This window comes from Leptopilina heterotoma, unplaced genomic scaffold, assembly GCF_015476425.1.
Source record: "Leptopilina heterotoma isolate Lh14 unplaced genomic scaffold, ASM1547642v1 Lhet_19, whole genome shotgun sequence".
NCBI lineage: Eukaryota > Metazoa > Arthropoda > Insecta > Hymenoptera > Figitidae > Leptopilina > Leptopilina heterotoma.
Window position 1 is genome coordinate 614780 of NW_025110908.1, and position 25954 is coordinate 640733.

At 23.4% G+C, this 25954-nt stretch overlaps 2 protein-coding genes across 2 annotated transcripts; both read left to right on the forward strand.

Moving 5' to 3' along the window:
- Positions 1-786: 786 nt before the first annotated feature.
- LOC122500619 (zinc finger protein Xfin-like) lies at positions 787-8729 on the forward strand. Its single transcript, XM_043609630.1, has 12 exons — positions 787-844; positions 981-1067; positions 1154-1231; positions 2382-2492; positions 2870-3007; positions 3417-3632; positions 5362-5541; positions 5680-5853; positions 6465-6599; positions 6924-7163; positions 7601-7765; positions 8476-8729. Exons 1-12 carry the CDS (start codon positions 787-789, stop codon positions 8727-8729), a joined length of 1836 nt encoding a protein of 611 aa, XP_043465565.1.
- Positions 8730-9278: 549 nt separating this feature from the next.
- On the forward strand, positions 9279-19958 carry LOC122500620 (zinc finger protein 85). Its single transcript, XM_043609631.1, has 5 exons — positions 9279-9282; positions 9448-9660; positions 13056-13381; positions 14021-14213; positions 19477-19958. The coding sequence occupies exons 1-5, from the start codon at positions 9279-9281 to the stop codon at positions 19956-19958; spliced, it is 1218 nt and encodes a 405-aa protein (XP_043465566.1).
- Positions 19959-25954: the final 5996 nt, after the last annotated feature.

Consider the following 25954-nt stretch of genomic DNA (forward strand, 5'->3'; position numbering starts at 1 on the left):
ATTTTCTAGAAATTTAGCAATTTTACTATTAAATAGTAATTTCTACTATTTTTTTTAGCAATTTTACTATTAAATAGTAATTTCTACTAATTTTCTAGCAATTTAGCAATTTCACTATTAAATAGTAATGTTTACTAATTTTTTTTTAGCAATTTTACTATCAAATAGTAATTTCTAGAATTTTTTTAGCAATTTTACTATTAAATAGTAATTTCTACTAATTTTTTTAGCAATTTTACTAATAAATAGTAAACGCTACTAATTTATTAGCAAAGTTTACTAATTCGAAAGCAAAAAGTCAGTCACTAATACATATTAGTAAACATTCTTACTAAAGGAAATTTAAAGAGTAATTTGTTGAATAATCAGGAATAATTATTGCAGACTTGCATAAAAATTAATTGAAAAATTATTACAGTCCCTCATAATAATCAATTGAATAATAATTACAGATCTTCATAATAATTCATTGAAAAATACTTGCAGACTTAATAATAATAATTAATTAAAAATAATTACACAGTTTTACAAATTCAGCTTAAATTTTGAACACCAAAAAGACAAGAAATCTTTATAATGTATTTCATCCACTAAATTCAAATCCATTTTTGTTAGATTTTCCCTCGCATATCAAATTTCAAAATGTCGATCCAAAATGATGGAAAAAATAAAAAATTTGATAGTAATTTAATTTAAAATTAATTTCGATGTTTATTGTATACTCTTGAGGTTTTTGTTGCCACGACTGACAAAGTTTTTTATTTTATAGACGAATCCAAGTATTCGATGAGTGGCTGTTCACAATTCAAGAGCGAGAAAGAAGGACAAATTGATGAAAAAAAAGGTAATTGAAGAATTTTTACAAAAAGATGATATCACAAAAAAAGAAAATTTAAATAAATAAAATGAAATAAAAAAGGGAACTTAAAATTGAACATTGGTTTTAATTTTTAGTTTTTGTAATTAATTTTCTCTTGCAGATAAAATTCACATTGGAAGGATTCGAGTCAAATCTGATATACAATTAATAGAAGAAAACAAAATTCTCAATGTTAGAAGTTTGAAAGGTAATTATTTTTCAATAAATTTCAACAAATTTCATAATAAATTAAATTTCAATAATTAATAGCTGGATTTCTGCTATTTTCTATAGATAATCCTGAAGTGGATGCTGGAAACTTGACAGCAGAATCCGATATTAAAATTTTAAGATCAAGAAAAGTTATTCCTGGTAATTATAAAAGAATTTTTAATCTGAAAACTACGCATTCAACTTGAATATATTTTTTTTGGAAACAAAAATTAAGTTTGAAAAAATTTTCAAAAGAAAACATAAATATTTTTAAATAAAATTATCGAAAATAAAGAAAATAATGGTGTAATGTAGATAAATTTTCAATGGTTTGCAAATTAATTAATATTTTTTTAAATTAAAATTAAAAAAAAAATTTAAAGAGAAACATTAATTATTTTTGAATAATAGTATTTTTGTGTTAAAAAATTTATTTATTTACTATTACAAATTACAAAATAGTAAAAGAGGGCAAAAAAGTAGTGACGCGGGGGAAAAAAGACTCGCGCAGCCGCTTTGCGCCTGCGCGCGTCTTTCTTCCCCCGCCTACTTTCTTCTCACTTTCCTATTGGTGGAAAATGGCGCGCTTATTTGAAACACTTTAATATAAAAAAATGGCAACAAAAACTATTTTTAGTAATAATATTTTCCAAATTCCAATCGATACATTAATTTTACTAAATTTGTTTAAGGTTAATATTTAGTAGGAATAATTTTCAAAGACCTTAGAGAGCAAATATTTCCTGCAAATGTATTCAAATAAAATACTTTAGAAATCTATATTTACATTTTTAAAGAATAACACAAGTGAATCCTTTTTTAAAAAAAATTGTTCTTTTCGACTATGTTGAAAATATTAATTGTCATCGATTATTATTACTTTATTATTAATTAAAGAATTTCAATATTATTCCAACTAAATATTGGGCGTTAAATAATTTAATAAAATTAATCCTGACTGGAAAAAAAAATTACTGGAAATAAAAAATATCAATTTGAGGGATTAATATTTTGGAAATTGTTTTTCATTTAATAAATGTATTAAAGCAGTTTAAATAAGAGCGGTTTTTTTGACCAATGAGAGAGAGAGAGAGTGGCGCAGGCGCGGTCAACTGCGCTTGCGCCACCATCAGCGCGCATGCGCTAAAAGACAAGGACAACAGAGGGGACGTTACGTCCACTTTCTCCGAGATTTTATTTTATTTTTCAGGTGAATATAAATATACGCCAGCTAATATGAGAAAAAAAAGGAGCAAACCAGGCAGACCGAGAACTTTTTTCTATAAAAATCTTGATGATGATGATGAAGAAGAAGAAGATGAAGATGAAGGGGACGATAATGAAGAGGAGTATAAAGAAGAAAAGGATGATGACGAGGATGACGATGACGAGGAGGAATATTCTGTACCAGTAATTAGAGGTAAGTTCGTGGGATGATACACTGAAAAAAAATTTATTTGATTTAAATAACCGATTAATTGCCTATTATCAATTAAATATTTATACTTGAATCCGAATAATATTTATTGTAGTCAATTAAATGGTTCAATTCATATTTGCTTCAAATACTAAAATTGTTGGTTCAAATACCGTTTAATTGACTCCAAATAAATATTATTTGATTCAAGTAAATATTTCATTGATTAGTCAATTAATCGCTAATTGGAATCAATTACATTTTTTTTCAGTGTAGCAACATTATTTGACGAATTTGAATGTAACGCTTAAAATTTTTTAAGCACACCTCTGAAAAAAAAATTCTTTTCACTTCTTTTTTTTTATGTGAAATTCCCGCAGGAAGAAGAGGCAGACGAAGAACTTTCATCTATAAACAGCCTGTCTATAAACGACAAACGGCTGTAAATGAAAAAGGAGTGAATTATCCGAAAGAGGAACAAGAAATGCAGCAAGAATATTCCCCACGAAGAAGTAAAGGTAAGTCAACTAAAGATGATGAAGAACAAAAGGTAAAATGCTACAATGTTCGAGCAACGCGTACGATATCAATAATATAAATTTTTTTCTTTGAAATAATAATTTTACTTCTTTCGTACATCTGTTAAAATTAAAATCGACACTACATCTGTAAATAATTGAGGAACTAAATGTCCTCTGGAGTTAGGAGTAGTTTTTCGATTTTATGCCTTTTGCTTCAAAACAAAAAAGACTGAAGTATTTAAGAAACTAATTGTTTGCGTCATAAAAAATTGAATATTTTTGTTCGTTGATCTACGTTGTTGTCTTTATAATAATTTAATTCCGAGCGTTGCTCGAACTTGAAAACTTAAAATTGAAATAGTTACTATTTGATAATTATAAAAATGCATAAATTTATATGAAACAGCATCAAAAAGAAGAGGAAGAGGTAGAACTTTCATCTACGCTCAAAATACTGGCAATCCATCTAGGAAAGAAGAAAATTTACCTGAATCTGCAAACGAAATAATTGACATTGACATACCGGAACATCTCCGAATCGAAAGAGTAGGCAGACCTAGAGCATTTCTCTATAAACAAAGCACTAGCACTGTCCCTGCGACTAAAACCGAAGTTATTGAAGGTATACTGCTTTTATACAACAACAAAAAATACTAAACAAAAAAAGTTTCACTAAACATTAAATTTCTCCATTACAGATGAGCACAGCGTTTGTGAGATTTCCACTCCCTTCTGGGGTTAACAACCAGAAAGTGATTTTAACTCTTTTGCATAAACATTGTTTTTTTAATTTTTAATTAGTGATGCAAAAATTTTGACAAAGTTTTACTTTGTTTTAAATCTCTTTAATGAAAATAATGCGAAATTGCCGAGTGCAACGTGATTTTATTGTGTAATGAATCAAAATTTCTATGAAATGAATTTATTTTTTTATTTTTGTTTCTAAATTTTATTTTTTTATTTCTTAAAAATTTCCATAAATTCTTTAAAGGAGTGTCATAGTCACTTCTTTTTATTTTCAAAGTCAGAAAATATTGGTATAACCTATTTTCCTTTATATTTTTTTAAAACTTTTAGTTCATAAAACTAAAAACAGATGTTTAACATCGAAACTATTTCAATAGTCAATATATTTTAAATAACAATTAGCTAAGTGAATTTACATTATCTCTACCATTATACACATATATACCTGTTTCAATCTGTATGTTCAAAGAAATTTTTAAGGCGAACCAAAAAAATTGAACGTGATTTTAAATAAACTATAAAAATAGTTCCATAATCCATATCGACGTCCTAAAAATAAATAATAGAATTTACAATAACAATATTGTACTCTTTGATAATTTAATAATTTTAGAATTCCAAAATCAGAATTAAATGTAAACATTGAAAAAAATGTGTTTGATTCAAATTTGCGATTACTTTTCGATTGTCAATTTTGAAAATTCAGTAAAAATTTATTTACTTGTATCAAATAATTGTTGAGGTCATTCAAAGTGAGTTTGCTTCAAATACTAAAATTATTGGTTCAAACCTAATTTATTTGAATTAAATATAAATGTTTAAATTAAATAAGTGTTGGAATTAAATAAATGTTGGAATTAAATAAATATTTAAATTAAATAAATGTTTGAATTAAATAAATGTTTGAATTTAATAAATGTTTGAATTTAATAAATATTTAAATTCAGTAAGTATTTGAATTAAATAAAAATTATTTGAATTGAGTAAATATTTATTTTGAGAATAGACAAGTAATCGATTATTTAAATCAAATTTTTTCTTCACTGCAGGAGTTATTAACTTAGAAAAATAAAATTGTATCGTATTAATTAAATTAACGACTTCACAGCGTGTATCAACTTTTCCTCTTTTTTGAAACCAGTGAATGTAAACATTTGTAAACAGAATGTAACAATAAAGAGTATTCCATTCTGATCAATTGAAACATCTTCTTTAAATTTTGTAAAATATACTCAAACCAAATGCATTCGAAATTGAATTTTGAAAAAATCTTGAAAACGAAAATTTAGTTCCAAAAAGTGAGTTGAATAAATATAAAAGTAAAAATATTTAAAACAGTATTATATTTTTAATTATTTTTCAATCAGTTACTTTTACTTTAACAATTTGCAAAAAAATAAGCTTTCGTTTCAAGGCTGAAACCTTCCAAGGCGCCCAATTATATTTTTATACTCCTAAATGTTTTTTAACTGTAGTGTACACGTTTTTTCCTCTCCTTAAATGTGTAAGTCAATATCATTTTTCTATAATAATGACCAAAAAAACTATTTGTAAACTATGGAATTGTATAAAAATTTTTAATATTTTCATTAAAATTTTTCCAGACTATCAAAACCTTTGGGAACTCATTCCGACACGAACGAATGTTCCGAAGAAAAGAAGAGGAAGACCAAGTGAAGGTCCCTATATTTGTGGGAATTGCGGAAAATTGTTTCACTTGAAAATTCGTTTCTCAGAACATCAGAGAAAAGAATGTGGTGGACGTTCGCCATCGAAAAAGCGACGTTCAAGAACCAAAAAATTAAAGAAACCATTGGAAAAATTTGATAGTGAAAAATTTGTCATTAAAAAACCACAAGTCAATATAAGTAAAATTATTCTACCCATATTGCCACCAAGTGGTGGTAATTTTGAAAATTCAGGAGAAAAAAAATATTCCTGTTCAACTTGTAATCGTTGCTATGTTAATTATCGTGATTTAGTGAGACATCAACGTTACATTTGTCAGAAGGAGCCGCAATTTGCTTGCAATTATTGTGATCGTAAATTTTATCATCGCTATCGACTCACTTATCATTTAGTGAGCCTACATCCTGGTCATTTGAAATAATTTGCAAATATTTCTAAATATTAAAAATTCTTTTTTAAATCGAGTTTATTTCGTTGACAGTTTTTTTTTTGAAATGTTTCGATGCACTTACAATAGTAATAATTTTTTGTAAGGCAAACTAGAAAGCTAAAAGTTAAGTTGGTGATTAAAAGGAATTTAATAAATAAATTTTTTACGTTATGTTAAAGAAATAAAATAAATTTTTTATATTCTACTTGAAATATATAATAGTAGTATTAAAAATCTACGTCAATAAACAATTAATGAGTTAGTAGGACATGTAGTACTTAAAATTCAAAACCAAAGTATACACCGAAAAATATTATATAGAAAAGAAAAATGTTAAAATACTATTATAGTATTATTTATTATTATTATCCACTTTACTTTATAGTTATACTCTAAGCAACTTTATGCATTTGAATCTGTAAAACGATTTATAATTAAAAATATCACATTTGAAGCTATGTTGTCTTCATTTTATCTTCATAAAATTTTGCTCCTAGCATAAGTACCGAAATTTGTATTTTTTACTCTTCAATACATTTTTTTTTTACTTGGCAGTAAGTTTTATTAATTAATTTCTCTCTTTTGAAGGCGAAGGTAAAAATTCTAGAGATTTAATATGGAGATACACTTTCCTCCACCTGAGAACGCCAAGGTCACCGGCAGATGGCAGCAAAAATTCCAAGAAGTCCTTGGACTTCTTGGAATTTTTGCTGCCATCTGCCGGTGACCTTGGCGTTCTCAAGTGAAGAAATTAAACCACTTTCAAATATACTGTAAAAAGAATGCAAAAATACTTTTTATACTTTTTTTTCACTATAAAAATTATCAAAAAAGGAAATCTTTTCTCAATTTAATTTAATTAGAAAATAATCTAAGAGCTTATTCTCATGTAACCTAACACTGTATATTCGAAACTATTCTTTATATATAAATTACACAATCTCTTTATAAACTTAATCTATAAACTTAAACTTAATTTTAAATATTTAACAATAAAATATTTTCCCCCCTTTTTCAATTTATACTAATTGTAATTCTTTTTTTCAGACGGATGTTGGTTGAGCTCACCTTCAGTGTCTGGCTATTATGTAAATCAAGACCTATCGTGTCAAGATGGCCAAGGACAAAAAATCCGATATCACTGTCCAAATTGTGACAAATCATATTCCCAAGAAGGCAATCTAAAGAGGCACAGAAAAATGGAGTGCGGCGGAAAAAAGACTTTTGTTTGCAATATTTGCCAGCGTGGTTTCACTCGGAAATTAAATTTGCAACAGCATTTATTCAGTATACACAAAGTTTATCTAAATAAAAGGGGTTTTTAAACCAATTTTTTAGAATATTTTAGGGCATTTCTTTTTTAATTATTAAATTAAAACTGTAAATTTTCAATTTTCTAATTTTCAACTCTGTATTTTATTACAAAAAAAAAGCTTTATAAGGAAACGAGAAAAACGAGTATACGAATTGTGTATCAAAAAAAAATGTATTTTTACATCCGAAAAAATAAAAATTGAAAAAAAATTAAGTTACTGTCGAATTTGACCCAATTTTTCTTTGGCGAAATTTTTGTTTTCAGAAATCAGAACTAAAGAGAGGATGGAATGTAAATAGGTGCTAGTAAATGTATTTCTCTTTTTGCATCGAAAATTTTTTTTTTCTATGTTCCTAGGAGCGAGGAAAAAAGTCCAAATTTCTAATTTTTAAATAACTTTTTTTTCCAGGACAAACTTTTTTGAATTTATTCGGAAATCAACCGAATCAAGAGAGGAGATTTGGTAAAAGTGACGAATCTTCAAACAAGAGGAGATTTCAGTGTCCAAATTGTGAAAAGTCCTATACTTTGCAGCACAATTTGGCGAAACACATGCGACTCGAGTGTGGAGGACGTAAAAACTTTTTCTGCCACTTGTGTGAATGGGCCTTTAGTCAAAAAATGCATCTCCAACGGCATTTACATTCTATTCACAAAATTTGAATATTTCCTCAAAATGTCTTTGTAATTACATCCACTTTATAAATTTACAAATTATTCCCAAAAAAAAATGACACAGAAAGAAAGCATTTTTCGAAAAAAAATTTCTTACAGTATTTGCATGAAAAATAAAAATTAGATTATTGAACAAATTGTTTATATATTATATTTATAATAATTATTATATTTTTTCATATTTATTAATATTATAATATTTGTGATTTTCTCCAAAGAAAGGAAGTCAAAATTTTGAGGTTATGTTTGCAATTTTTGGAATGAAGAGTAAATAAAAAGAAGGATTTTTTTTTACTATAAAATTCTGCTTTATGTCTTTATTCGATCAAAAATATTCGGCAAAAACTGTTTTTTTAGTTTCATAAAATTTAACAAAAACTTTTAATTAAAATGATTAAAATAAAAATAGTACAAACATAACCTTAAAATGATTTTCATCTTAGATATCTTTCTTCGGTGTGCGTCACTAAATATAATACTTAATATTATTATAATACATAAAATATGAACAATTTTTCCTAAAAAAAAAGCGTGATTTAATTTTTCAAGAAAAAAAAAATTGTAAATTATTGTTTTTAATAAAAGGAAAAAAACATTGAATTGTTTCAGAGTTTTATCTTCAGCTTTATTGCGACACATTACCACGTGACGTTTGGCATCGCTGCAAGACTGATCTTTTGTGTTTGAAATGTAAAAAACCGTACAGCGATTGGCGAAGTCTGAGAAAGCATATGAACTACTTTTGCAAAATGGAACCACTTTATCCCTGTCCTTTTTGTACTCACAGAGCGAGACTCAACACTTTACTGAAATATCACATTATCAAAGAACATTCATCATTTGTAGACGTTAATGCTTTATAGAAGCACAAGAAAAAAAAATCAATTGTTAATGTTTCAATGAACAATTTTTACTGATATTGTGCAATTTTCCAATGAATGAAATTCAAATTTTCGACTTTAAAGTAAAAATTGTCAAATTCTGTCAAGTTCTGGTAAATTTTGACAAATTTTGTCAAAAATTTCGCATCTGTTCGCAAAACTCATTTTTCTTTACTAGGAAAAAATTATATTAAATAATTTTGAAACGATTTTGGAAAAAAAAATGTGCAAAGATTTTATTGAAAGAGAAAGTTTTTTTGTTACTGAAAAATAACGAATGATTATGTAAAAAGACATGTAAAAGATTTTACTGAAAGAAGAAATTTTTTTTACTGAAAAAATTATGTAAGATAATTTTAAAAAGATTGTAAAACATTTTGTTAAAAGAAGAAATTTTTCTTAACTGTTGTAATACGTTTGTAAAATGAAAAGAAAATATCAGAAAATAAAGTATATTGTATTTAGAGTATATCGAATAATTTAGGACTTTTGATGTTTAAATCTTCTACTTCTTATATTCTTTTTACTTACATGAGTAAATTTTTTTTAATCACATTTAAGAAGGTATTTTTTCTATCAATAATTATCAATATTATATTAAAGATTTCTTTATAATTTTTTTTTTTTTTTTTTTGAAAATTACTTTCACTTTTCTATTTTCCTGTTTTTCAGATTTATATTTTCATTTTTTTGATTTCAGATGAATTTTGGTCGTACAATTCGTCGAGTGAATATCCAATGAGTTCGAATCTCAGCGACGATTCATCTCTGATGCATGGAACGCACATGGACTCGAGAAAAAGATCATTTGTCTGTGATAATTGTGGAAAAAGTTATGCTGTTCAGAGATCATTGTGGAGGCATCGAAAATTTGAATGTATTAATGCGAAACCAAAATTTAATTGTGATCTTTGTAATTATAAGAGTCCCCACAAGTGGTGCATTGAAAATCATAAAAAACGACATCATGGTCCCTTGAATCAATTATTTACAATGTAAATAGAGTAAAAAGATTTTTTTTTACTTTATAAAGCAAAAAAACATTTAATACTCACAGTGTAAAAAACTGAGGAAGTAAATTCCTATTTACTTCCCAAATTTTTTTACTCCTTAAATTTTTTTTCCTTTTAAGAAGTAAATTCCTATTTAAGAAGTAAATTTTTTGCAATGTGAGTGTTAAAGTAAAAATTTTGGAGTTAAAAATACAAAAAAACACGCAGATTAGTAGAAAATTACTAATTTTGAAGCGTCAGGTCGATAGAAAAAGGCAGCTAGTAATCTAACGTCCCCTCTGTTGTCATTGTCGTTTAGCGCATGCGCGCTGACAGTGGCGCAAGCGCAGTTGCTTCTAGTCGTTGTTAACAGCGCCTGCGCCACTATTTTCTCATTGGTAGAAAAAATCCCGCTCTTATTTCAACTGCTTTAATACATTTATCAAAAGAAAACGAATTTCCAAAATATTAATCTCTCAAATTGATTTTTTTTTATTTCCGTAATTTTTTTAAAATTAATCCAGTGAGGATTAATTTTATTAAATTATTTAACGCCTAATATTTGGTTGGAATAAAATTGGAATTTTTTAATTAATAACAAAGTAATAATAATCGATGACAATTAATATTTTCAATATAGTCAAAAAGAAAATTTTTTTTAAAAAAGCATTCACTTGTGTTATTCTTTAAAAATGTGAATATAGATTTCTAAAGTATTTTATTTGAATACATTTGCAGAAAATATTTACTCTCTAAGGTCTTTGAAAATTATTCCTACTAAATATTAACCTTAAACAAATTTAGTAAAATTAATGTATCGATTCGAATTTGGAAAATATATTACTAAACAATTCAATTTCAGGGGTAAAAATAGTTTTTGTTGACATTTTTTTATATTAAAGTGTTTCGAATAAGCGCGCCATTTTCCACCAATAGGAAAGTGAGTAGAAAGTAGGCGGGGGAAAAAAAAGGCGCACAGCGACTGCGCGAGTCTTTTTTCCCCCGCGTCACTACTTTTTTTCCCTCTCTTACTATTTTTTAATAGTAAACAAATAAGTGTGACAACAGTACTTTCTCTATGTGGAAGCAATAGTATAAAATAATTGTAATAAAAAAAAATATTATTGTGTAAATTTGTTTTGAACATTTTTGTACTGTAAATTAAGTAACAATAATTTTTGTAAATAGAAAAAGAAAATTACTTAAGTCTTTCCTTATTTTATATATGTATAATTTTATATTTTTCTATTGTAATAAATAACTTGTCAATTGTCATAAATTTCGATGTTAATCAAATTGTATATTATAGTAATATTTTCCTCCCATTAAAATTTTATTTTTTGAATTTATTTTCTATACTGTTTTTTTTACAGAAAACAAACTTTTTGGAAAAAAACAGAACTGATTTGATTACATTTTTCCATTTTACTATTAGTTAACATTTCTTTTTATGTATGTGCCTTCCTTTTTAGTCAAATTTTACTTATTTTAAGACTCAAAAATTTATTTCTAAATTTGAATTAGTAAAAATGTTTACTAATTTGAATTAGTGATTGACTTTTTGCTTTTTAGTTAGTAAATTTAACTAATAAATAGTAATTTCCACTAATTTATTACTAAAATTTACTAACTTAAAATTCACTTTTCGCTTTTAAATTAGTAAATTTTACTAAAAATAGTAATTTCTACTAATTTGTTACTTTAAAAGTAAATATTTACTTTTGGCTTTTAAATTATTAAATTTTACTAATAAATAAACAATTTTCGTGAAAATTAGTCAAAATTACTATTTATTAGTAAAATTTAATAATTTAAAAACAAAAAGTAAATTGTTACTAATTTTATACTAAAATTTTCTTTTTGATCGTGAATCAGTAAATTTTAATAATAAATAGTAATTTCTACTAATTTTTTACTAAAATTTACTTTTTTTTGTTGTTATTACTAAAATTTACAAATTGAAAATTTACTTTTCTCTTTTTAATTAGTAAATTTTATTAATAAATAGTAATTTCTACTAATTAATTACTAAAATTTACTTTTTCATTTTAAATTAGTAAATTTTCCGAATTTAAAATTTACTTTTTGCTTTTAAATCAGTAAATTTTACTACAAAATAGTAATTTCTTCTAATTTATTACTAAAAATTACTTATTTCTTTTGAATTAGTCAATTTTTCGAATTTAAAATATACTTTTTGCTTTTGAATTAGTAAATTCTACTAAAAAAATAGAAATTTCTACTAATTTATTACTTTTAAAGCAAAAATTTACTTTTTACTTTTAAATTATTAAATTTTACTATAAATAGTCAGTTTTAGTAAAAAATAGTAAAAATTACTATTCATTAGTAAAATTTAATAATTTAAAAGCAAAAAGTAAATTTTACTAATAAATAGTCATTTTTACTAATTTATTACTAAAATTTACATTTTACTTTTCAATTAGTAAATTTCAGTAATAAATAGTAATTTCTACTAATTTATTACTAATATAAAATTTACTTTCGTTTTTGAATCAGGAAATTTTTCGAATTAGAAATTTACTTATTGCTTTTGACTTAGTAAATTTTATTAATAAATAGAATTTTTTACTAATTTACTTTTTGCTTTTAAATTATTAAATTTTACTATAAATAGTCAGTTCTAGTAAAAAGTAGTAAAAATTACTATTTATTAGTAAAATTTAATAATTTAAAAGTAAAAAGTAAATTTCTACTAATTTGTTAGGTACTAAAATTTTCTTGTTGATCGTGAATCAGTAAATTTTATTAATAAATAGTAATTTTTACTAATTTATTACTAAAATTTACATTTTGCTTCTCAATTAGTAAATTTCACTAATAAATAGTAATTTCTACTATACTAATTTTTTTACTAAAATTTACTTTTTTTTGTTGAATCAGGCAATTTTTCGAATTAAAAATTTACTTTTTGCTCTCGACTTAGTAAATTTTACTAATAAATAGTAATTTCCACTAATTTAATACTTAAATTTAGTAATTTAAAATTTACTTTTTGCTTTTAAATTAGTGTATTTTAGTAGTAATTAGTAATTTTTTCTAATAATTAGTAATTGTTAAGAATTTATTTATTTAATTTAAACTTTACTAATTAAAAAGCAAAAAATTCAGTCACTAAGTCAAATTAGTAAAAATTTCTACTAATTCAAATTCAGATACAAAATTTCACCTGTATCTCGATATTGCAATCAAATAATCACCTGTAATCAGACACTTAAAATGTACAATATAAATGTATAAATACAAAATGTACCCTGTCATTAAATTTCTAATTAAATTTGTCATTTTGTTTCAGGTAACAAGAAAACGGACAAGAAGAGCAACACAAAGCCATTAAAGGTGAAAAGAAGACGAATTCCACCATTGAATAGAGAAATTCATTTAGAGTTTAGTCCATCAAAGAAAGTTACACTACATCATACAGTTTCTGAGATTCCAGGACAAATTGTCTTGGGCAGATCACAAGCACTTCGAGTTCATCGAATAATTGATTTACCTGAGGCACTAGTATCTTATAAAAAACATGCGGTTAAGACTGTAGATGATTGCAATGAGGAAATTCATGATGAAATTACTTTTGAAGAAGTGACAATTAAAATGGAACATGAAGGAGATGAAACAGTAGAAGAAGAAGAAGAAGAAGATCGATTGAAATTTTAAAATTTCTTTAAATACGAAAAGAAATTTGAATACAATTTCAAAATATAATATAATTTATTGTTTGAATAAAAAAAAATTTTTTTTATAATACTGATAAAGATTCTTTAATATTATCTTACATTATACTGACTTTGTAGATTATACAGCTAATAATCGTCAATAAAATAGAAATAAATGTTTATTCACAATATTGTCTGTTACTACCATTCAGGTCCTGTTCTTTTCTTTTCTACACTTTTCAAAACAGTAAAAAAAAATTGTCTAATTAAAACAATTTGGTGTTAATTTTGAGACCAATTTTACGTCTCAAGAATCATTCGTCCCCAAAAGTTTCATCTACGCAATCTCGTTCTTTGCTAATGTTTTCACATTATAAAAAATTATATTTTCCAAAAAGGTAAACGAAAAAAAAATATCTAACACAATAAAATTTTACATATTTTTTAGTTTTCATGTTCTTTTCATTTGACTTCGTTTTGTTTTTTTCAATACTCTAAAATTTTTTTGCTTTTTTTCTTTTTTGTAATTTTTAATTTTTTATTAACAATTTTTTATTATTATTTTGCAGATCCAAAAAATATTTGCAAAGGATGCTTCCAGAGTCACAAGTGGAAGCAGAGTTTAATTCGTCATTATGAAAATTATCCAAATTGCAAGAGGGTTGCAATGAATTTGGGATTAATTGAGAAAAAGCAGCCGTACTCAAAACCCCCACCGAAATATCAGTGTTTATTTTGTCAGAAAAAGACTTCGAAACGTGTTAATTTACTGAAGCATATGCATAAATCACATGGTTTTCTATAAAGAGTGATTTTTTTACGAAAAAAAAAAGAAAAAGAAAGGAAACATGTGATTCTTAAAACAATTGTTATACAATTTTTCTTGTGAATTTTTTGCTATACAATATAACGTTTGTACTTTTGCTTTATTATTGTTTTAAATAATGTATAACTTTGAAGTTTAATAAAGGCTTGTGTCAATAGTTGGATTATATTATTTTAGGATAAAATATTGCATTTTAATTTATTTATGTCAATTAAATATAGTATTTGCTCGTATACAATTTATTTGATTTAAATAAATATTTATTTGATAATATAGACAAGTAATTTAATTTAATTTAATTTATTTCAGTGAATACTTATGTATTGTAAATTATTTATTAGGATTATTTATTTATTTCAGGCATTCTATTTCGAACGGTTCCACCTACAAAAGAATTCAATAAGAATTTACAAAAGAAATTAAAAAAAATATAAAGATCAATCAAAAGATAATTATCATTTGATTAATCTTTATATTTTTCTTAATTTTTCTCAAATTCTCGAAAAAAATCCTCTTTGAAATCTAATGAAAAAAATAAAGTTCTTTCAAAATGCACTTTAATAAAATTTACAACGATTGAGATTAACGATTGAAAGAAAAAAATATTGTTTTTCAAGCGGAATATTATTTAATTTTATTTATAATTTTAATTAAATTTTTTCCATTTATTTAATTAAAGGAAATTTTTAATTATTAATTAATTCATTAATGTAATAATTAATAATCAGTACCTAATTATTTTTTAATAGTTGATTTTTTTATTTTCTAGCTTTTTTTAACTTTTTCTTTTTAAATATTCTCAATTTTAAAATTAATGTATTGAAAATCATTGAATTGTTGCAAAGAATTTTATCAAAAAATTTGATGATAATAATAGAATTCCTTCAAAGAATTTTATTATTTAGAAAATAATTGAATTCTTCCGAAAAATATTATTCAAAATTAAGGGCATTTGAACCATGATGACGTCACAGATTTAAAACTAATGCTTTGCACAAACTGTGACGTCATCAAGGTTCAAATCCCCTTAACAAAAAAATTGAATTCATTCATGAAATTTTATTAAAATTGTTTTAAAAGTAATTGAATTTTTGTAACGAATTTTATTATTTAAGAAAATAATTGAATGTTCCCAAAAAATTTTGTTAAAATTTTCGAAAATTCTAATTAAAATTTTTTTGAAGAATTTGCTTGAATATTTTTTTTTAAATAATAAAGTTTCTTTAATAATTTTAATTGAAATTTTTTAAAATAATTGAATTTTATAAACAATTTCCTTCAAGTTTTTAAAATAATTGCGTTTGTTAATAATTGAAATTAAACATTTAATTATTGAATTTTATTAAAATTTTAGAAAATATGTGAATTCTTTTGAAAAATTTTATAATGAATTAAGAAAAAAATTGAATTCATTCGAGAAATTAATTTTTTTTGAAATTAAATTAATTTTTACCAAGAATTTTACTATCTATAAATATAATTAAATTGTTTCGAAGAATTTATTAAAAATTTTAGAAAATAATTGAATTTTTATTGCAAAGAATTTTACTATTTATAAATATAATTCAATTTTTTCAAAGAATTTATTAAAATTTTAGAAAATAATTGAATTCTATTGAAATTTTTTATAACGAATTAAAAGAAAATTGAATTCTTTCGTGTAATGTTATTAAAATTTTATTTAAAAAAATTGAATTTTTGCAAAGATTTTTACTACCATTTACAAATAAAATTGAGGCGTTCAGTCAAATAACTCGATCTTCGCTCGGCTGAAATTTGTGAAGCCAGTCAATGGCATGAAACATAGGGGAAAAAAAAATTTCAAAATTTCGATATTTGAAAAAAGTTATCTTAATGAAAATCAAAAAGCACAACTTTTTTCTTATTGTCATTTTTTTATAGAACGATTATTTTTTACAAAAAAAAATAAAAAGTGAAAAATTTTTATTCTGAAATTTAATGAAATTTTAAAACATAAATCGCATTATCTACTACAAATATAAATGAATTTGATTGCAATTTGGTATGTATACTCATTAGGGTCTCCTGAAACTGAAAAAGTCTTAAAATTTTGAAAAATTATTCATTGTTTATATTTTTTTTTATTATAAATGATGACGTGTCAACAATGAAGCTTTGTAACTTTCAACGAGAAAAAGTATGCGGGGAAGTTTTGAGTTCAGCAAAGTTGCAGTGAGAAAGTTGTTCCTCAATATTTAAGGAAGTTTTTTGGAAAATTTCAAATAAATTAGTTAACAAACAAAAAAGTTATGTAATTTTTAAAGAATGCGCGCGCTGCGCGTTGACTTCAACTTAACCTATAGAGACGTGAAATATGTCTATTTTCACAATTTTACCACTCACATATTATGCAGTTCATTTATTTCCATGCTTTATTATTTGAATACTAATAATTTTATTTGTTTACAAAAATTAGCACATTAAAAAATTTGACAATTTTTTTTTGTTCAACTAAATATATTTATACTTTTCAGCAATTTTTATTTTTACAATTATTTCACACAATATTTAATATACTGAGAAAATTTGTACTTTTTTTAAATACAATATACATTATTTGTCTACGTAATATTTTCCTATTAAATAGATTAGTAATAGACTAGTTATAATTAAAAGTTTATTGTATGGAAATTTCTTAATTGCTTTGTTTATAAATAATCACAATAGCAAGAAATGTAAATAATCACTTCTACATTTTCATTGAAATTAATATTAGAAATTATAAATAGTATATTTTGAAAGAGTACAAATTTTCTCAGTATATTAAATAATATAAAAAATAATAATAAATAATAATAATAATAATAAAAATAAATAATTGTAAAAATAAAAATTGCTGAAAAGTATAAATATATTTAGTTGAACAAAAAAAAATTGTCAAATTTTTTAATGTGCTAATTTTTGTAAACAAATAAAATTATTAGTATTCAAATAATAAAGCATGGAAATAAATGAACTGCATAATATGTGAGTGGTAAAATTGTGAAAATAGACATATTTCACGTCTCTATAGGTTAAGTTGAAGTCAACGCGCAGCGCGCGCATTCTTTAAAAATTACATAACTTTTTTGTTTGTTAACTAATTTATTTGAAATTTTCCAAAAAACTTCCTTAAATATTGAGGAACAACTTTCTCACTGCAACTTTGCTGAACTCAAAACTTCCCCGCATACTTTTTCTCGTTGAAAGTTACAAAGCTTCATTGTTGACACGTCATCATTTATAATAAAAAAAAATATAAACAATGAATAATTTTTCAAAATTTTAAGACTTTTTCAGTTTCAGGAGACCCTAATGAGTATACATACCAAATTGCAATCAAATTCATTTATATTTGTAGTAGATAATGCGATTTATGTTTTAAAATTTCATTAAATTTCAGAATAAAAATTTTTCACTTTTTATTTTTTTTTGTAAAAAATAATCGTTCTATAAAAAAATGACAATAAGAAAAAAGTTGTGCTTTTTGATTTTCATTAAGATAACTTTTTTCAAATATCGAAATTTTGAAATTTTTTTTTCCCCTATGTTTCATGCCATTGACTGGCTTCACAAATTTCAGCCGAGCGAAGATCGAGTTATTTGACTGAACGCCTCAATTGTTCTTTCCAAGAATTTTATGAAAATTTTAGAAAATAACTGAATTCTTGCGAAAAATTTTATTAAAATTTTCGGAAATTAATAAACAAGAATAATTAATTAGTAAAAATTAGTTTATAATTGAATTCTTTTAAAGTTTGAATCTGAAATGATTCAAAAATTCATATATTTGAAAATAAAAAAAATATTTATAACTATATAATTATAATTATTAACAACAGACGATCTCAAAAAGACTATTTTTGAAGTAAATTTTATTTTTAATAATAAATATTTATTTACAATTATTTATTTATAAATTAATAACTAATTATATTGTAAAAAAACTTCTTAAAAAATATTTTCTTTAAAATCGTCTTTTGTTGGTGGAACAATTATTTGAATTAGAAAATCTCATTTATTTAGTATAAATTATTTACTCATTTTTTTGGTACAAAAAAATTTTTTTATGATTTTACTAACATGTTATATATTGTTTTAGGTGAATTTACGGATTCGTGACATTCGAAAATTTTTCTACAATGTTTTAAATTTTACTACATGAAGTCATCATTTTATCATCAAGTCAAAGAATTCAATGAATTCCTGATGGGAATTTCAGTTGTGTATTGAAAAAAATACAGGTTGAGGACTATACAAAATATTTTAGAAAATTTGCAGGACAAAAAAATGTATTAATTTTAATAAATATTATTCGTTACGTTTCAATTATTATTATTACTACTTTTATTATTATTATTATTATTATTATTATTATTTTATTATTATTATAATTGTTGTTCATCTATTATTATATTTATTATTTTATTATTGTTACATTTGTTGTTGGATTATTATTATAATTATTATTTTATTATTGTTGTTGGATTATTATAATTATTATTTTATTATTGTTACAATTGTTGTTGGATTACTATTATTATAATTATTGTTTTATTATTTTTTGTTTTCATTTTATTTATTTTTATTATTCTATTTATTTATCGTTTTTATTTTTAATAATTTAATATTAAAGGACGTTAAAGACTGTTAATATTAATTTATTTATTTTTATAATATTATTTTTTTCGCAAATTATGCATTTCTTTTTGTATTATATCTTTTAGAAATATTTACTCCTTGATTTACTGTATCAATTTATTATTCAAAAATTATTGAAAATTATAGTTAATATTCAAGTTATTTTTTAATAAATAAATTCGTAATAGTGAGAATAATAATTCAGGGGGTAGAAGGGAGAGGCTAAAAATTTCTTCCAGTAATTTTAATTTCCACTTTTATTCTTCCTCAAGGTTTGGAAAATTTCCTTTTCTCTAACACTTTTTAAAAAAAAAAATTTCCTACAAATTTTTTTCTCTTCTTATGGTTGCCTTTATGCTGGGTTTTTGGGGTTTGGTTATTAGTTATATATACATAATATAAGCATTGCACTTTTCAATAAGAAAAAAAAACAAATTCTCACCTCATTAAAATAATTTTTAATTAAATATCTTCTGTTGATTTATTTTTTCCTTTTGGTTTCTATAAGTTCTTTCTACATTTTATGTTTTGTTTCACCAAACATTATTTTTAATTTGGTTTCTTTGCCTTTTTTTGATTATCTGTTACAGGTCCTCGTGCACTCATATCCCTATTGAGATCATCACAACATAAACGAAATGTACGAAAAAAAGTGTCAACATTAAAAAATATAATGGACCTGCCGAGTAGTCGAAATTCAAATCGAGAAAATCGTAATATCGATTCGGACAGTAATAGTAGCAATAACAATTTTGAGGGCAATGAGAGATCGTCATCGCGCGAAGTTGTTTTTCCCGATTCATTTGAAGTTCTGCCACAGCCATGGGACAGAAAAAGAATATTTGCCGGCCGCTCGGAGGACGAACGTCTCTTTAGGTGTAAATTTTGTGGTAAGGGCTATCGATGGAAATCGACAATGAGAAGACACGAGATGGTCGAATGTGGAGGAAAAGCTCCATCATTCCAGTGTCCCGAGTGTCCCTATAAGGCAAGGCAAAGAGGAAATCTCACCGTTCATTATAAGCGACATCATCAAAAGGGCGAATTAGATGACATTCCAGTTGAAAATTGAAATTAAAAAAAAAATTAAATTAAATTTTTTCGATTATATTTTTTATTAATTATTACTATTTAATTACTTCACTGTTAACTTAAAATTATCAAATTGCAACAAATTGATCCAAACTTTTAACCAAAAATGTGGATCAAATTAAAAATTGACATAAACTATTGGCCAATCTTTTAATATCAAATTAAAAATTGATCCAAATTTTATATAATAAAAAAAATTGATCCAAATTTTTGGCCTAAAATTTGGATCAATTTTTAATTTCACACCAAAAGTTTGGATCAATTGTTAATTTAATACCAAAAGTTTTGATCAATTTTTAATTTAATACTAAAAGTTTGGATCAATTTTTAATTTGATCCAAACTTTTGGCCAAAAATTGAGATCAATTTTTAATTTAATCCAGACTTTTTGCCAAAAATATGGATCAATTTTTAATTTGATACCAAAAGTTTGGATCAATTTTTAATTTGGTACCAAAAGTTTGGATCAATCTTTAATTTGATACCAAAAGTTTGGATCAATTTTTCATTAGATCCACATTTTTAATTTGATACCAAAAGTTTGGATCAATTTTTAATTTGATCGAAATTTTTAATTTGATATCAAAAGTTTGGATCAACTTTTAATTTAATCCACATTTTTGGCCAAAAGTTTGTATCAATTTATAATTTGATCCAATTTTATGGCCAAAAATTTAGATAAATTTTTAATTTGATCCAGATTTTTAGCCAAAAATGTGGATCAAATTAAAAATTGAACTAAACTTTTGGTATCAAATTAAAAATTTGGATCAAATTAAAAATTAATCCAAATTTTTGGCCAAAAATTTAGACCAATTTTTAATTTGATCCAGACTTTTAGCCAAAAATGTGGATCAAATTAAAAATTGAACTAAACTTTTGGTATCAAATTAAAAATTTGGATTTTTAATTTAATCTAAATTTTTGGCCATAAAATTGGATCAAATTATAAATTGATACAAACTTTTGGCCAAAAATGTGGATTACATTAAAAATTGATCCAAATTTTTTACCAAAAATTTGGATCAATTTTTAATTTTATCCATATTTTTGGCATCAATTTGATTCACTTTAGTATCAATTTGATACTTTCAAGAAAACTGTGTTTTCGTTTTTTAAGACTTAAAGATTCTATAATAATTTTTTTTTGTAGTATAAAATCAAATGACGCACAAAGGGACCAATTTTATTATATATTAGAGAATATAAAAATTAGTTTTTAGAGAGGTATTGCGGGTTTTTAATCAAGTCAAATGGTGTGGTTTTAATTTGATGCAAGATAGACAAATATTATTTATTGCATATCCCTTGCCTTATAATAATGTGCTAACATTAGAAATTTTTCGCTTAAATTATTTTATAAGGCTTTTTTTATCACTTTCTTTTTTAGTATTTTTTTTTTAAATTAAAATTCGTAATTTTTTGTAATTCTTGAAAAAAAAGAATTTTTTATTTTGAATACACATTTTTTAGTGTACTCTCTAAATTTGAATTAGTCACGGTTTCGACTAATGGGAATTCACTAAATTAATTAGCACAAGTCTTTTGACTAATTTTTAACAAAGAAAAAATAGTAATCAGTAGTAGATTTTTTTGTTTTTATTTTTAAAAAAACAACTTATGTATTTTTTAGGTTTTTCTACTACCAATTAGTAGTTTTTGACTAATATTTTTAGTTTTGACTATAAATATTAGTTTTTGACTAAAAATATTAGGTTTTGACTAATAATTTTAGTTTTAACTAAAAATAATAGTTTTTGACTAAAAATATTAGTTTTTCAGCAAAAATTTTAGTTTTTGACTAATAATATTAGTTTGGACTAAAATATTAGTTTTTAAGCACAAATATTCGTTTTTAACTAATAATTTTAGTTTTTACTAATAATCTTAGTTTCGATTAAAAATATTAATTTTTGAGCAAAAATATTAGTTTTTGACTAATATTATTAGTTTTTAACTGAATAATTTTAGTTTTGACTAATAATCTTAATTTCGACTAAAAATATTAGTTTTTGACTATAATAATATTAGGTTTTGACTTATAATTTTAGTTTTGACTAATAATCTTAGTTTCGACTAAAAATATTAGTTTTTAACTAAAAATATTAGTTTTTGACTAATAATATTAATTTTGACTAAAAATATTAGTTTTTGACTAATAATATTAGTCAAAACGCTCATTAATTTCATGAGTCGAAAAGAAATTAATTATTTTTTGAAATTTCGGCTAACGAAATTTTTTATCTTTATCTTTTGGAAAAAAGAATATTAAAAATCACCGTAAATTGAATATTATGCAAAAATATTTTCACGTGGGAAAAAATAACTAATTTTTCGTCTAAGAAAAATAACACGAATGAATAAACAGGTTTAACTAAATAATTTAGTCACTATACTATTTTTTACTCTGACAAAAAAGGAAAATGTGAATTTAAAAAAATTAATTATAAGAAATTGTCTCCACCTAAATGATTATTGTAAATATTATTAATTGTATCACTGACTTTAAAATTATTTATTTTTGACTAAAATTTAGTTTTACGAAGAAAAATAAGATTATTAGCTGTATCAGCTAAGAATAACATCAAATTTCAATTTTTACAAAAAAAGAAAGAGATGATTCTTATAAGTTTTTTTAAATTTTTTTCTTAATAATTTATTTATTTTTTTAAATTATTTTTTATGTAACAAATTTTTTTTAATTAGTCGACACTAATTCAAATTTAGAGAGTAAATGTGACTATCATTGAATAAAGAAACAAAACGGTTGTTTATTAAAACAAATTATTTGAAATATCAAAAAATAAAATAAAATAAAATTCATAAAAAAATTAAATATTTTATAAAAGAAATATTTTATAGAAAAATAAAATATTTTATAAATAAAAAAAATATTTTTTAGAATTTAGTCTATAAATTTATGTACATATATAAACATCACTTGTCGGATTATGAAAATGCACTTTGTACTTTTGTAAATGGGAAAGGGTACTTTAAGATATTTTTTTATATTATATTAAAAAAAATGAAATATTATATCGAAAAAAATGGAAATGATGATATGTTTCTTCGTTAAAAGCAGTATTTTTATATCAGTATTTTTTAAGAAGCAGTTGACACTCCACAATTTTAAGATTACTATAGAGTATACTCATTCTATTTTTTACTATTTCGTTATCAGTAAAAAAGAAAAATTTACAACTTTCCTACGTTATTATAATTATGAAAGAGATTAAACATTTTGAAACGGGAGATTAAGAAATATTATATTTTATTGAACAAATTTTTTGTTTTTGGTGGTTGATTATAAGAATTTGATTTCAAATTTTCAAATTTCAAAATAAAAGTTTAAATATTTATAATATTTATAATACAAAAAAATTTAGTAAATATTTATAATTAAAGTTTTTCAAAAATTTAATTTTGGCGAAAAAATATTGTATACGATTCTTTAATTTTTGAATTTTTGAATTTTCCTCACCATTTTTTTTGGAATTTGAAAATTTGATATCTTTGATTTCGATATACTTGAGGGTAATAAGCATAATTTATTATTAACTATTTAAGAAATTTTTTTAAAAGAATTTTTAAACTTTTCAATTTTTATATTTATGTCTGTTATCGAAATTTTTGGACTCTCTAAATTTGAATTGGTATAAAATTTTACTGCGAGTAAAAGTCGAGGTAAAAGTAAAATTTTACTAATAAAATTAATCCTGAAATTCTGACTGGAAAAAAATTGTGAAATAAAAAATTAGCTATACTATTTCAAATATAAATATTAATAAAAAGAAATAGCTACCAATTCAGATTTAGAGATCAAATTTAATTTTGTTTCCTCTTGAAATAAAAAATTCATATTTACGTTTATTTAATTAATTATATTATTTCAGTGTTAAGGTCTCGATTGTAATTTGATTTTATAAGAATATTCTGCTGATGAAGACTATTTTTATACTTACACGCACACGATACGTTTATATTTATTTAATTTTTAACTTTTAAGAGGGACTTTTGTAAACTATAATATCAATATTTGTCCTCGGTTAAGGTAACATTTGTATACATTGGGAATTACACATTGTCGTTACCTTTATAACAATTGTTTTTTTTATTAATAAAAGGTATACTGTTGAGGGAATTATCAAAAAAGCGTTTCATTTATTTCTAACCAAAAATCCAATTCCTTTTAATCATTTTTTTTTCAAAATTCATTTACTATTGTTGCACTTATTTTATTATGCTTATTTTTTGTTTTAGATCAGACAGTCATTTGTGTATTATTGTATGTATGTTTTTTTTAAAGTAAAAAATATGTTTCCATTTAGCTAAAAAGTATTTTTTAGCTTAAAAGTGTTTTTATTCAGCTAAGAAATGTTTATGTTTTGCTAAAAAGTGTTTTTTAGTCGAAAAGTGTTTTTATTCAGCTAAGAAATATTTTTATTTGGCCAAAAAGTGTTTTTAGCTGAAAAGTGTTTTTATTTAGTTAAAATTGTCTTTATTTAGTTCAAAAGTATTTTTTAGCTAAAAAGTAGTTCTTTTTATTTAACTAAAAAGTGTTTTTATTCAGCTAAGAAATATTTTTTTTTAGCTAAAACGTGTTTTTTAGCAGAAAAGTGTTTTTATTTAGCTAAAAAGTGTTTTTTAGATAAAAACTGTTTTTATGTAGCTAAAAATGTCTTTATTAACTTAAAAAGTATTTTTTAGCTGAAAAGTAGTTTTTTCATTTAAGTAAAAAGTGTTTTTATTCAGCTAAGAAATATTTTTATTTAGCTAAAAAGTGTTTTCATTTAGCTAAAATTGTCTTTATTTAGTTAAAAAGTATTTTTCAGTTGAAAAGTATTTTTCTGTAGCTAAAAAATCTTTTAATTTAACTAAAAAGTGGTTTTTAGCTGAAAAGTGTTTTTATTTAGCTAAAAACGTCTTAATTTAGTTCAAAACTATTTTTAGGTGAAAAGTAGTTCTTTTTATTTAACTAAAAAGTGTTTTTATTCAGCTAAGAAATATTTTTATTTAGCTAAAAATTTTTTTTTAGCAAAAAGTGTTTTTATTTAGCTAAAATTTTCTTTATTTAGTTAAAAGGTATTTTTCAGCTGAAAAGTATTTTTCTGTAGCTAAAAAATTTTTTAATTTAACTAAAAAGTACTTTTTAGTCAAAAAGTGTTTTTATTTAGCTAAGAAATGTTTTTATTTAGCTAAAAAGTGTGTTTTTGATGAAAAGTGTTTTTATTTGGCTGAAAAAAGTCTTTACTTAGTTAAAAAGTATTTTTTACCTAAAAAGTATTTTTCTGTAGTTAAAAAATCTTTTAATTTAACTAAAAAGTGTTTTTATTTCGCTAAAAAATGATTTTTAGCTGTAAAGTGTTTCTATTTAGCTAAAAAGTACTTTTAAGCTGTAAAGTGTTTGTGTTGAGTTAAAAAATGTTTTTATTTAGCTTCAAAAAATTTTTGTAACTGAAAAGTGTTCTTACTTAGCTAAAAAATGTTTCTAATTATACTTAAACAATATTTCTTAGCTAAAAAGTGTTTTTATTCAGCTAAAAAATATTTTCATTCAATTAAAAAATATTTTCTGGCTGAAAAGTGTTTTTATTCAGCTAAAAAATTTGAATTAGCAACAAAATATTTTTATATTCAGGTAAAAAATATAATTTAGAGCACAACTAAAATATTCTTTCTCTTTTTTAGGATTTTTCACGACGAGAAATGAAGAAATTGAAGACGTGCCATTGGAAATGAGAATATTGAATGACTATAATGTTCATACCTACAAGACACGAGCACAACGTGCGGATCAAAATAATGAGGGAGCCAATTTTTCCTGTAGCAAGTGTGGCAATAAATACAATAGATCACGATCATGGCGAAGGCATGAAAAAGAATGTGGAACAGTTCCGAAATTTCAATGTCTAATTTGTCTACAACGATTTATGCGAAAGCATCATTTGACGAGACACTTGCGTAATCTTCACCACG

What these genes read in the sequence shown, in the direction of transcription:
- LOC122500619 (XM_043609630.1), top strand. Translation starts at nt 787, where the DNA reads ATGAGTGGCTGTTCACAATTCAAGAGCGAGAAAGAAGGACAAATTGAT. An exon ending in CAATGTTAGAAGTTTGAAAG is followed by an intron (nt 1,068 to 1,153) that starts GTAATTATTTTT and finishes TATTTTCTATAG; the next exon opens with ATAATCCTGAAGTGGATGCT. An exon ending in ATTTTTGCTGCCATCTGCCG is followed by an intron (nt 6,600 to 6,923) that starts GTGACCTTGGCG and finishes TCTTTTTTTCAG; the next exon opens with ACGGATGTTGGTTGAGCTCA.
- LOC122500620 (XM_043609631.1), top strand. An exon ending in AAAATTTAATTGTGATCTTT is followed by an intron (nt 9,661 to 13,055) that starts GTAATTATAAGA and finishes ATTTTGTTTCAG; the next exon opens with GTAACAAGAAAACGGACAAG. An exon ending in GCATATGCATAAATCACATG is followed by an intron (nt 14,214 to 19,476) that starts GTTTTCTATAAA and finishes TATCTGTTACAG; the next exon opens with GTCCTCGTGCACTCATATCC.